The sequence below is a fragment of the Chiloscyllium plagiosum genome, chromosome 3 (genome assembly GCF_004010195.1).
Source record: "Chiloscyllium plagiosum isolate BGI_BamShark_2017 chromosome 3, ASM401019v2, whole genome shotgun sequence".
NCBI classification, from domain to species: domain Eukaryota; kingdom Metazoa; phylum Chordata; class Chondrichthyes; order Orectolobiformes; family Hemiscylliidae; genus Chiloscyllium; species Chiloscyllium plagiosum.
In genome coordinates, this window is record NC_057712.1 from 49,949,115 (window position 1) to 49,963,269 (window position 14,155).

At 40.6% G+C, this 14,155-nt stretch overlaps 1 protein-coding gene across 1 annotated transcript in view; it reads right to left on the reverse strand.

The window, feature by feature from the left end:
- lmbrd1 (LMBR1 domain containing 1) overlaps positions 1–14,155 on the reverse strand; it is a 273,681-nt gene that overhangs the window by 171,515 nt on the left and 88,011 nt on the right. The window contains exons 4-5 of the mRNA XM_043681689.1: positions 9,595–9,692; positions 5,804–5,871 (exon numbers count right to left, since the gene is read on the reverse strand). Coding sequence (XP_043537624.1) covers positions 5,804–5,871; positions 9,595–9,692 — 166 coding nt within the window. The remainder of the gene's footprint in view (positions 1–5,803; positions 5,872–9,594; positions 9,693–14,155) is intronic.

The following is a 14,155-nucleotide window of genomic DNA, read 5'->3' on the forward strand; positions in this document are numbered from 1 at the left end:
CTACTTCTGCACCAAGGTCTTATGGTCTGTCAATTTTCTTCTATCACTCTTCTCTAAGTAGATTTTTCTTTTCAATATTATTATCTTTTGATGATATTACTACTTTATCATTTTATTAGGTATTCACCAATCCTACAGATTACATTCACCAGTGAATTTTTTTCCATTGAAAAGTTTTAATATTGTCCGATTCAGTTAACCCTAGTCTATGAAGTCACAGAGATCTACAGCAGAAAAAAGATGGAGCTTTGGCCCATCGCCTTCATGCCGATTCAAAACTATTCTAATTCCATTTTACATCACTTGGCCCGTAGTTTTTTAGGTCTTGGTATCACAAGTGCACATACAGTCACAGTCATAGAGGTGTACAGCATAGAAACAGACCCTTCGGTCCAACTCTTCCATGCCGAACGGATATCCAGACTAATGCCATTTACAAGTTCGCTGATGACACCACCATAGTCAGTCGAATCTCAGATGGCAACGAAACAGACTACAGACAGGAGGTGGAAGACCTGGAAAAATGGTGCACTGAGAACAACCTAGCTCTCAATGCTGACAAAACCAAGGAACTTATTATTGACTTTCAGCAAGATGTTACTCATGCACCCCTACACATTAACAGCACAGAGGTGGAACGAGTGGAGAGTATCAAGCTCCTGGGAATGGTCATCCACAACAAGCTTTCTTGGACTCTTCATGTGGACGCACTGGTTACAAAGGCCCAACAATGTCTTCTTCCTCAGGCAGCTGAGGAAATATGGCATGATGGCGAATACCCTTGCCAATTTTTATAGGTGCTCCATTGAGAGCATGCTATCTGGATGTATCACTACCTGGTATGGCAATTGTACCATTCAAGATCAGAGACAGTGGTGAACTCGGCCCAGACAATCACAAAGGCCAACCTCCCATCTATAGAATCCATCTACCAGGCCCGCTGTCAAGGAAAGGTCGCCAGCATTCTCAAAGATCCATCCCACCCTGGCAATGTTTTTCTACAACCTCTACCATTGTGGAGAAAGTACAGAAGCCTGAACACATGCACCAGCCGGTTTCGTAACAGTTTCTACCCTACTGTTGTTAGAATACCGAATGGACTCTCAAACTCTTAACATTTTTCTATACCCGTGTTTTTGTTTTTGCTGCTGTTTACCTATTATTTACTATCTATGCCACTTAACTATGTGATCTGCCTGTATTGCTCGCAAGATGAAGCTTTTCACTGTACACGTGGCAATAAATTCAATTCAATTCAATATCCTAACCTAATAAAGTCCCATTTGCCAGCACTTGGCCCATGTCCCTTTAAACCCTTCCTATCTATATATCCATCCAGACGCCTTTTAATTGTTGTAATTGTACCAGCCTCCACCACTTCCTCTGGCAACTCATTCCATACAAACACCACACAGTGAAAAGGTTGCCCCTGAGGTCCCTTTTAAATTTTTCCCCTCTCACCCTGAACCTGTGCCCTCTAGTTCTGGACTCCTCCATCTCAGGGAAAAGACCTTGTCTATTTATCCTAACCATGCCCCTTATGATTTTATAAACCTCAATAAGGTCACCCCTCAGCTTCCAATGCTCCGGGGAAAACAGCCCCAGCCTATTCAGCCTCAAATAGCTCAAATCCTCCAATCCTGGCAACCTCTATGTAAATCTCCTCTGAACCCTCTCAAGTTTCATAACATCCTTCCGATATGAGGGAGACCAGAATTGCACACAGTTCCAAATGTGGCATAACCAATGTCGTGTGCAGCCACAACATGACCTCCCAACTCCTTTACTCAATACTCTGACCAATAAAGGAAATCATACTAAACACCTTTTTCATTATCCTATCTACCTGAAACTCCACTTTCAAGGAACTATGAACTTGTACTCCAAGGTCTCTTTATTCAGCAACACTCCCCAGAAGCTAACCATTACGTGTGTAAGTTCTGCTCTGATTTGCTTTTCCAAAATGCAGCACCTCACATTTATCTGATTTAAACTCCACCTACCACTCCTCAGTCCACTGGCCCATCGAATCAAGATCCCATTGTACCATGAGGTAACCTTCTTTACTGTTCACTACACCACCAATTTTGGTGTCAACTGCAAACTTACTAACTGTACCTCCTATGTTCACATCCAAATCATTTATATAAATGACGAAAAGCAGTGGACCTAGCACCGATCCTTGTGGCACACCACTGGTCACAGGCCTCCAGTCTGAAAGGCAATCCTCCACCACCACTGTCTTCTACCTTTGCGCCAGTTCTGTATCCAAATGTCTAGTTCTCCCTGTATTCCATGAGATCTAACCTTGCCAACCGGTCTACCGTGAGGAACCTTGTTGAATGCCTTACTGAAGTCCATACAGATACCGTCCACCACTCTGCCATCATCAATCCTCTTTGTTACTTCTTCAAAAAAAAACTCAATCAAGTTTGTGAGACATGATTTCCTGTGCACAAAGCCACACTAACTATCCCGAATCAGTCCTTGCTTTTTCAAATACATCTAAATCTTTTCCCTCAGGATTCCCACCAACAACTTGCCCACCACTGATGTCAGGCTCACCAGTCTACAGTTCCCTGGGTTTTCCTTACCACTATTCTTAAATAGTGGCGCCATGTTGACCAACCTCCAGTCTTTTGGCACCTCACCTGCATCTATCAATGATACAAATATCTCAGCAAGGGGCCCAGCAATCACCTCCCCAGCTTCCCACAGCGTCCTAGGGTACACCTGATCAGGTCCTGGTGATTTATTCACTTATGCGTTTCAAGACATCCAGCATCTCCTCCTGTGTAATATGGACATTTTTCAAGATGTCACCCTCGATTTCCCCACATTCTATATCTTCCATGTCCTTCTCCACAGTAAACACTGATGCAAAATACTCGTTTAGTATCTTCCCCATCTCCTGCGGCTCCACACATAGACTGCCTTGCTGATCTTTAAGGGGCCTTATTCTCTCCCTGTTACCCTTTTCTCCTTAAATGTATTTATAAAATCCCTTTGGATTCTCCTTAACCCTTTTAGCCAAAGTTATCTCATGTCCCCTTTTTATCCACCCGATTTCACTCTTAAGTGTGTTCCTACTGCCTTTATAGTCTAAGGATTAATCTCTACAGTCTATACCTGACATCTGCTTCCTTCTTTTTCTCAACCAAAACCTCAATTTCTCTAGTCATCCAGCGTTCCCTATACTTACCAGCCTTGTCTTTCACCCTAAAAGGAATATACCGTCTCCGGACTCTCGTTACCTCATTTTTGAAGGCTTCCCATTTTCCAGCCTTCCCTTTACCTGCGAACATCCGCCCCAATCAACTTTCAAAAGTTCTTGCCTAATACTATCAAAATTAGACTTCCTCCAATTTAGAACTTTAGATCCTGTCTATCCTTTTCTAGCACTATTTTAAAACTAATAGAATGATGGTTGCTGCCCCCAAAGTGCTCTCCCACTGACCCCTCAGTCACCTGCCCTGCCTTATTTCCCAAAGGTAGGTCAAGTTTTGCACTTTCTCTATTATAGAGATCCACATACCCTATTAGAAATTTTTCTTGTACACCCTAAGCAAATTTTTCTCCATCTAAACCCTGAACACCAATCTATGTTTGGAAAGTTAAAAACACCTACTGTAACCACCCTATTGTTATTATGGATAACTGAAATCTCCTTACAAATTTGTATCTCAATTTCCCACCGACTATGGGGGGGGGGTGTCTATAACACAATTCCAGAAAGGTGATCATCCCTTATTTCTCAGTTCCACCCAAAAACATTCCTGGATGTATTCCAAAAATGTCCTCCCGAAGTATAACAGTAATGTTATCCCTTATCAACAACACATTTCTTCTTATAGCATTTGTATCTTGGAACATTAAGCTGCTAATCCTGTCCATCTCTGAGCCATGTCTCCGTAATTGCTATGATATCCCAGTCCCATGTTCCTAACCATGCCTTGAGTTCATCTGCCTTCCCTTTCAGGCCTCTTGCATCGAAATAAATGCAGTTTAACTTATCAGACCTACCTCATTCTCTGCTTTGTTCCGGCTTGCCCTGACTGCTTCTGCCACCCAATATTTGAGACATGTTAATGCAATGTTGTTTGTCTATACTCAACTGAGACAACTATTTCTGTAAGTATTACTGAATTGCTGTCATGGTCAAGTTTTGCAAGGTTACAGCAGTTTCATGTTAATTTAAGAAAACTGTAATATAATTCTCAGCAGATAAATAAACGAACTCTAATCAAAACGTGATTTTTAAAAAGGATTGCAGCAGACCATAATCTCAAACTGTTTTATTATATCTTCATGGGCGAGAAGGGCAAATAGTCAAAGTAGCTATTAGTACAAATGATATGGTCTTGGATCGGCAGTAATCATTATTACCACAAGATAAAAAGGAACGCCTAAGCCAAGTCCAGCACTATTGAGCCAAAGAAAAGGTATTTACATTTCACATACTTGTGATAGACTCTCATCCAAAATTCGGTTCTCACTGCCGAGGGGGAACTAAGAACGAATCAGGAACTTTCCCAGGATAGGGTATTGGACGAAAAGAACTTTATACAGAGTCATATGGCTTTGTATTTTTTTTCAGTTACGTCTGGGAGGAGAGCCAGTTTGTCTGGATAAAACCATTGTGTTGATGCAGCTTTTAGTTATCACTTGGTATAAAAATGTAAAGATGTTCAATACCAGATCGGATCAACTGACAGTTCCAAAAACTGAAAAATTCTGTACTGCCCATTAACTTCCACATTTTTCAATCACTTATTTCATCAAAATTTATGGAGATCCCTCTCAAACATCCCTCTAATGAGCACCTATGTTATATGTTGCAATCTGATTAAAACTATCTTCCTGCTGAGTTCAATTCCATACCCCCATGATTGTATATCAAAAGACTGATGAATTGATTAAGACCTTTCCCATCTTTGGAAGTCACTCTGTTTTCGGCTTGTAGATTATGCAATCATAAGGTGTTGAGCATTCTGAGCACCATCCTGATTCCTTTGAGCATTGAATTTACATACATAACCTTGCGCTAATGCTCCAACACAATGCTGGAGATGTTATCTTCCATATAAGGCAATATGTTGTGATTTTTGTCAGTTCATTCAGTCAGCAGAAGAGCAGAATTTTCCCAGTGTCCTGACTAACAAAATCCCTTTGTGAACACTGCCACAAACAAAATTTCTGTGTTTGTCCATGACGTTTTTGTGAGTAAGCTGGCTGCCACATTGACTTAGTATCTGCATTTCTAAAGGAAACAGGTAAAGCAAGGCCTAGTATAAAATGAAAGTGTTATAATTTTGCTTTGTACAGATGTTGTAATTGTCAAAGTTCATCCCTAACCAACAAATCATAGATTGTTGAAGTAAGAGAAAAAAGATAAGGAACAATGAAACAATTGGGTTAGCACTACTGCCTCACAGCGCGAGAAACCCAGGTTCAATTCCCACCTCAGGCGACTGACTGTGTGGAGTTTGCACATTCTCCCCGTGTCTGCGTGGGTTTTCTCCGGGTGCTCCGGTTTCCTCCCACAGTCCAAAAATGTGCAGATTAAGTGAATTGGCCATGTTAAATTGCCTGTAGTGTTTGGGACAGGAGTAAATGTAAGGGAATGGGTCTGGGTGGGTTGCGCTTCGGCGGGTCGGTGTGGACTTGTTGGGCTGAAGGGCCTATTTCCACACTGTAAGTAATCTAATCTAATCTAATTCTTAGCAAAATTTTGCATTTTAAACACAAATGCACATGTTGATTCAGCAGACAAAAACCTTGCATTTCATTCGAACAAACTTACCCGATTAAGAAAAGGATGGAACAGATAAACACAAAACCCAGGGTATACTTCAGTGCATTCTTCACTTGCTGAAAAGAACAGAGGCAATTACTGTTAGTATCAGCATCAACCATGGATGAAAATTGCAAATATCCAAGTTTAAAACAGTTGTACATTTAAGTGGATAAATTACAGATATCCAAGTTTAAAACAGTCATACACTTAAGTGGATACATTTTAAAGAAAGAAACCTCAAATACAGACTAAAATAAAACAAAGAACTGCAGATGCTGAAGATTTGAAACAAAAATAGAAATTGCTGGCAAAACTCAGGTCAGGCAGCATCTGTGGAGAGAAAGCAGAGTCATTGTTTCAAGTACAGCGACTCGTCATTCGAACTGACAGCAGGTAGGAAATAGTGGTATTTATTGTGACGAGGTACGCATGTGGACATGCGTGGATAGAGTGAGCAGATCGGTGGAGACAGAACCCAGACAGAGTGTGAGAGTGAGAGATAAAAGAGGTGGTAGATGAAGGGATTGTTGATAGTAGGCCAGGACAGAAGGGAAGCTGACTGAATTACCTGTTTCCTTAAACAGGTGGGCGGCACGGTGGCACAGTGGTTAGCACTGCTGCCTCACAGCGCCAGAGACCCGGGTTCAATTCCCGCCTCAGGCTGTGTGGAGTTTGCACGTTCTCCCCGTGTCTGCGTGGGTTTCCTCCGGGTGCTCCGGTTTCCTCCCACAGTCCAAAGATGTGCAGGTCAGGTGAATTGGCCATGCTAAATTGCCCGTAGTGTTAGATAAGGGGTATATGTAGGGGTATGGGTGGGTTACGCTTCGGCGGGGCGGTGTGGACTTGTTGGGCCGAAGGGCCTGTTTCCACACTGTAATGTAATCTAATTATAAAGAGAGCTGAAAGTGAGAGAACGGGTAGGCTCTCCTATTCTCAGCGCTCATTTCTACGTATTCAACTTTCTTTCTGTCCTGGCCTACTATTAACAATCCCCTGACCAATTCCCACCTACTTTCATCTTCTCATTCTTTCTTCATTATGAACGCATTTATTTTCCCCTTAAAATACATGAAAAGTAAATTATGTGACATCTGTTGACACTCCTTCAGTATTATTTTATTTATATATAAAAAAATTGTAGTGAGATGTAAAAACGCAAAGAAAAAATCTTTAAATCTAAATCAGACATATTTAAATTTTCTCTTTGTGAGATGTAAAATAGTGTAAACATGGAACCACAGATCACAGGTACAAAGTTTAAATTGATAAATTTGCATTCCTTTCATTGTTTCAGGTGTTCCTATATCAGATTTGCCACCAATGAGAGAAAAATTCCAAGGAAATGCTACCAACAAATCTTCAATGTAAACAGGGTAAAATCAGCAAAGATAAAATATAAGATCAATTGGAACCAAGTTGTCGGTACTCAAGACATGACACAGCCCACAAGCTGCTATAGATCATGCGAATCTAAACAAATTTAAGTGGTGGCTTGAGCCTCCCAGAAAATATGCTTTTGGATTGCTGTTGGGGTTACAAGTAGACATCGGTGATAAAGTATAATCAATATTTAAGGAAACAGGTAAAGCAATCCTGAGAAAGGTAAAGTGTAGAAAAGTTCTTGGTTAAAAGTGAGCTATGTTGCCAACACACAACGTACTATGTCCACTTCTGTTCTGTATCCACAAAGAAAATTGTGGTTGTGCAGTGTTAAGAACAATCCTTTGTTCTTGAAAGTTAAGAATCATAGAGTTTTACAGCATGGAAAGAGGCACTTTGCCCGCCATCAAGCACCGATCTATCCTTGTTCCACTGTCTAGCACTTGACCTGTGGCCTTGTATGCAATGCATTTTAAATTTAATTTGAACCACAGAATGCACGAGGCATTTTTTTTTAAACGAACATTGTCTGTACTTACCACTAGAGAGTGGTCTATTAAAATAAAACACATCCGAATTCGTAGAGCCTTAAATATTTAATGGATAATAGACAAAAGTTGGCATGCCCATAACTAGAAAAATGCTATTTGAATTCACAACAGTTATCGAATGAAACGAGTCATCTTTCAAGGAGGCATGTCTTCCTTTCCCACACAAAGGATGGTCCTCCTTGAATACCCAACAGAACTCATTAAATAGCAAAGGGTCTCACGAGTAGGCAGATACTGCTGCTGACATAATGTACCAAGTTACAGGAATATGAAAGCACACAGCTATGTTCCAGTTTGGCAGTATTTCATTCAACTATAATAAGAGGCAAAATATTTTTATTGAGGGAGACACATGATTGCTTTACTCAACACCAAGCAGCTTTACAATGGCCAAGTAGAAGAACCAAAACTTATGAGGACATAGTGCTGTATAGCATGGAAATAGGCCCTCCAGTCCAATTTGTCCATGCCAAATAGATGTCCTAAATTAATCTCGTCTCATTTGCCATCATTTGGCCCATATCCCTCTAAACCCTCCACTACTTCCTCTGGCAGCTCATTCCATACAAACATACCACCCTCTGCATGAAAAAATTGCCCCTTAAGTGCCTTTTAAATTTTTCCCCTCTCACTTTAAACCTATGCCCTCTAGGGCTGGACTTCCCCCAACCCAGGGAAAAGACAGTGTCTATTCACCCTAACTATGCCCCTTATGATTTTATAAACTTGAACAAGGTAAGTCTGTGAGTTAGCTCACTGAGCTTGAAGGTTTGTTTTCAGACGTTTCGTCACCTTACTAGGTAACATCATCAGTGAGAGTCTCTGGTAAAGCTATGTCCCTCCTCTCTACTTATAGGTCTTGGTTTCTTAAAGTGGGTGATATCATTTCCAGTTATTTCTTTCAAGGGAATTTGAGGAAAATTATTTTCACCCAGTGGATCGTGGGAATCTGAAATGCACTGTCTGGGTGTGCAGCTAACATGAGAAACCTCACAACCTGTAAAGAGGTACCTGGATGAGCACTTGAAATATCATAATATTCAAGGCTATGGACCAAGTGCTAGAAAATGGGACTACTGTAGATTTAGAATTATTCTTTTTTAGTGCAGACTTGATGGCTGAAGTGCCTCTTCTATATTATATGATTCTAGTTAGTATTGAGTCCAGTATGACTCTTCCTCAGAACTGAATGAAATCAAAGCTGATATGGATCTTAACACCATCCACCTTTCACAGATCCACAGTATTTTATATGCATGTTAAACAAAAATCTATTAATGTCAGATGTAAACTGAATTGACTGCTAGTATCTACTGCGTTTTGTGAAGAGAGTTCCACATTTAGACTCAGAGATGCACAGCATGGAAACACACTCTTTGGTCCAACTCATCCATGCTGACCAGATGTCCTAAATTAATCTTGTCCTATTTGCCAACACCTGGCCCATATCCCTCTAAACTTTTAAATGTTGTAATTATACAGCCTCCACCACTTCCTCTGACAGCTCATTTCATGCATGCACTCTGCTTCTCAAGAAGGAAGAATACCTGATAGTTTTAAATCAATATTTTATCAAAACACACCAAACACGAAGCACATTGGAAATATTCATTTCTGCTTTATGTACCACAATACCAACTTAACAAATATGGTTTCAGGTTTAAACTGTATACCTCAAGGAGGTCTTAAACTCTTTGAAACAAATAGTCTTTTCATCTTCCTTTTGAACTGGAAACCATCCCTTTTTAACTTTGTATCTTTGAGTGCTTTCTTGTCATCGTAGCTTTAAGATCTAACCTTGGTTCCACAGTAACATTATATTAAAAACCACGAATTCATTCTTTTACATCTTTTCCAGAAACTTACAGAACACTTATTGGGATCTTCATCCTCCTTGTCTTCATAGTAGAAGTAGACAAATGGGATCCAGAGGAAGACGCAAAATAGGATGATTGAATACAAGGCTGTAACAAGAGTATAGAAATTAAGTTCTGAGATTCTACACTCAATTTCACAATATAATCATAAAAATCTTCAACCCCAGGGCATCAATGTGGACTTCAACGGTATCCTCATTTCCCCTTCCCCCACCTCACCCTAGTTCTAAACTTCCAGCTCAGCACTGTCCCCATGACTTGTCCTGACTTGTCCTACCTGCCTATCTCCTTTTCCACCTATCCACTCCACCCTCTCCTCCCTGACCTATCACCTTCATCCCCTCCCCCACTCACCCATTGTACTCTATGCTACTTTCTCCCCACCCCCACCCTCCTCTAGCTTATCTCTCCACGCTCCAGGCTCACTGCCTTTCTTCCTGATGAAGGGCTTTTGCCCGAAACATCGATTTCGAAGCTCCTTGGATGCTGCCTGAACTGCTGTGCTCTTCCAGCACCACTAATCCAGAAACTGGTTTCCAGCATCTGCAGTCATTGTTTTTGCCTCAATCATAAAAATCTGTTGACATGGAGCAGGAGCAATCTCTTCTTCAGATGGCTTTGTGATTCTCACATAGACTCTTCAAATGGATTCTGACAGTTCAGTATCTAGATTTTTTGACTGACTTAGAGAGACCACAAAACATTTCTCCCAGTTAGTCAAGAAAAATTCAAATCTTCCCCAACTGAAATAAACAAAGGAACCATAGATACTAGAAATCTGAAACATAAACAGAAACTCAGCAGGACGGGCAGTATCTGCAAAGAAAAAAAATGTTTTGAGTCCAGTGGGATTCTCAGATTCTATGATTCTATGTAACTCCAATTCTCCTCAACTAGTTCTTCTTGGAAACTAAAGTATCAACCTGGCCGTAAAAGCTAATTGGATTTAAATTTTAGTTTCAGAACACTAATTAAAAATATAAACTATATAAAAATATAAATTATAAAAGTAGAATGATTTAATCCATTGAAAATCAGCAACTAAGATGTAAACAAAGACTTTAATGACTTGATTAAAAAGTTTCAAATGAATCATAATATTTTATGTTACAATTGAGCATGCAATAACAGATAAAAATTTAAAACATGATATATTGCTACCAATGATATATTGCTTAGGAAATAAGCACAGATGTTATGCCATGGATGAATGTATTTTTTCTATTAAGAGATAGCATCTAACATGTAGCAAATGGACTGCCTTGATCAATTTTGAAAGCAGCTAACTATTCAAAGTGCTGTAGAATGACACTGACAGGAGACTAGACAGGGTTAGAGTATAGCCAAGTTTCATTCAGAGATCTGAAATGGCAGGTATTACCATCAGCTGGGATAATAACATATTCTGTGAACTCTGTGAAAAAATGCAAACAGTTTTCAAAGAGATACTGATGGACTAAGTGGGCAAAAAGTTGGCAAATAGAGTATAATGGAAACCTGAAATCATTCATATTGGAAGTGTGTTTTTTTTAGATTAGATTCACCACAGTATGGAAGCATGTCCTTTGGCCGAACAAATCCACACCAACCATCTGAAGACTAACCCACCCAGACCCATTCCCCTATCCTATATTTAGCCCTGACTAATGCACCTAACACTATGGACAATTTAGCATGGCCAATTCACCTGACCTGCACATCTTTTGAATTGTGGGAGGAAACTGGAGCACCCGGAGAAAACCCAAGCAGACATGGAGAGAATGTGCAAACTCCACACAGTTGCCCAAGGCGGGAATCGAACCTGGGTCCCCGGCACTGTGAGGCAGCAGTGCTAACCACTGAGCCACCAAAAGCATAGAATGCTTCAATACAAAGAGACTTGGAGGTATTTGTGCACAGGACACAGAAACCTAATAGTGTAGTGGATAATCAAGAAGGCTAATGGAATATTGGCCTTTATTTCATGTAGGATAGAGTATAGCATAGGAAGTCTTACTGCAACGGTACAAAGTGCTGGTAAGACCACATCTGGAATACTGTGAGAAATTTTGGTCCCCTTACTTAAGGGAAGATTGGAGGCAGTTCAGAGAAGGTTCAAAAGGATGATCCCCGTATGGAGGGATTGTCGTAACAGCAAAGGCTAAACAAGTTGGGACTCTACTCATAAGAATGAGAGGTGATCTATTTGAAGCATAGTGGATTCTTAAGAGGCTTGGCAGGATAAATGCTTGAGATGATGTTTCCCTTCATGGGAAAGTCTAGGGCCAGAGGGCACAGTCTCAGAAATAAGGGGCACCAATTTAAGACAGAGATGTGGAGGAACTTCTTCGCTTGGAGGGTTGCGTGTCTTTGGAACACCTTGCTACAGAGCGCTTGGAGGTGGGGGGGGGGGGGGTGAGTCCTTATGTACATTTAAGGCAGAGACAGATAAGTAACTGATCAGTTGGGGTATCAAGGTTTGTGGGTAAAGAGCAAGAATTTGGACATGAGGAATGTCAGATTAGCCATGTTCCTTGTGAATGGTGCAGCAGGCTCAGAGGCCTGCTTCTGCTCCTATTTCTTATGGTCTTATGGTCTAACTCATCTTCTAGACCATCCTTGCTAATTTAATTGTCTTGGTCTGTTGGAAAATTAAATACCCCCCCCCAAACAATTAATGCATTGCCTTTGTCACAAGTCCTTTAGCTATGGACTAGCAAGTCAAACATTGAACAAACCTCTGGAAAATGCTGGTACTTCCTTTAAACAAAAGAACATCTCAAGAAAATGAATGATTTATCATTTAACGATCTGTCCAATGCTGTAATAATATTAGAGGTCTATAAATTACTCCCATCAACACTTCTGACACTTGCTATTTCTAATTTCTATCCATACTGATTCTATTTCATTATCGAGGCCATATTGTTTCTCATTAATATCCTATGCTATGCTTTACTATCAAAGCTATCTGCATACATTGTAATATTTATTTCTCAAACTTATATCCAAGTCTTTGTCAGGCAAATTATATCTAAATGCAAGAATATTAGAATAGGAGTAGGCCATTCAGCCCCTCGAGCTGGTTTCACCATTCAATGAGATCTGCAGTCTAATTTCATATATCTGCCTTTGACCTTTATTCCTTAATGCCCCATGGTCAGCAGGCAAGTGTCAGCTGGCCTTTTGCAATAGAAATAGCCTCAGCACTGCAAATACCTTCATCAAACACAAGCACATCCACAAAATGACATGGAGGTCTCCAGCTGGCAGGACCATGAACAAGACTGAGCAGATAGCCATTAATCGCAGATGTCAGCCATTCCTATGAAGTATTGATGTTGGATCAGATCACCACCTTGTATTTAGCAAGATACAATTGCAGCTGATAAAAGCAATAACCATAAAATCACAATGGTCATTTGCAATAGAGACAGAGAAGGATAAGGACATGTTGAACAGGTTCCAGCTGGCCATCTCTACAGACTTAAAGCACTAATGAGCTTATGCAACAGTGCTAAGTCTTCAAAAGAGAGATTAAAGAGAATGTAGAAGCTACCATCAGGCAAGGACTGTTGGGACACTAACCCAAATGTCAAAGTTAACAGATAAAAGAGAGCTGGGGAAGAGCAAAAAGAACAAGGAAAACAACACTAAACACAGACAGGCTTAGACAGGTCATACATTTAGAGCTGTACAGCATGGAAACATACACTTCTGTCAACGTGTCCACACCAACCAGATATCCTAAATTCATCTAGTCCCATTTGCCAGCATTTGGTCCATATCCCTTTAAACGGTTCCTATTCATATACCCATCTAAATGCCTTTTAAATGCTGTAATTGTACCAGCACCCATCACTTCCTCTGGCAGCTCATTCCATGCATACACCACCTCTACGTGAAAACCTCATCCCTTAGGTCTCTTAAATCTTTTTCCTCTCATCTTAAACCTATGCCCTCTAGGTTTGGACTCCCCCACCCTGGGGAAAGACCTTGTCTATTCACCCTATCCGTGCCCTTCATGATTTTGTAAAAAGTCATCCCTCAGACTGCAACGCTCCAGGGAAAATAGCCCCAGCCTATTCAGCCTTTCCCTATAGTTCAAAACCTCTACCCCAGCAATATCCGTGTAAATCATTTCTAAACCCTTTCAAGTTCCACAACATTCTTCCTATCGCAGGGAGACCAGAACTAGTCTCCAAACATATTTCAAAATTGGCTGAACAAATATCCTATGGATATTCAACATGACCTCCCAATTCCTAAATTCAATGCAATGACCAATAAAGGCAACCATACCAAATGCCGTCTTCACTATCTTGTCTACCTTCGCCTTTACTTTCAAGGAACTATGAATCTGCACTCCAAGGTCTCTTTGCTCAGCAACACTCCCCAGAATCTTACCATTAAGTGTATAAATCCTACCCTGATTTGCCGTTCTAAAATGCAGCACCTCTCATTTATCTAAAGTGAACTCAGTCTGCCACCCCTCAGCCCAGTGACCCATCTGATCCAGGTCCCATTGTACTCTGAGATAACCTTCTTGACTGTCCACTACACTAACAATT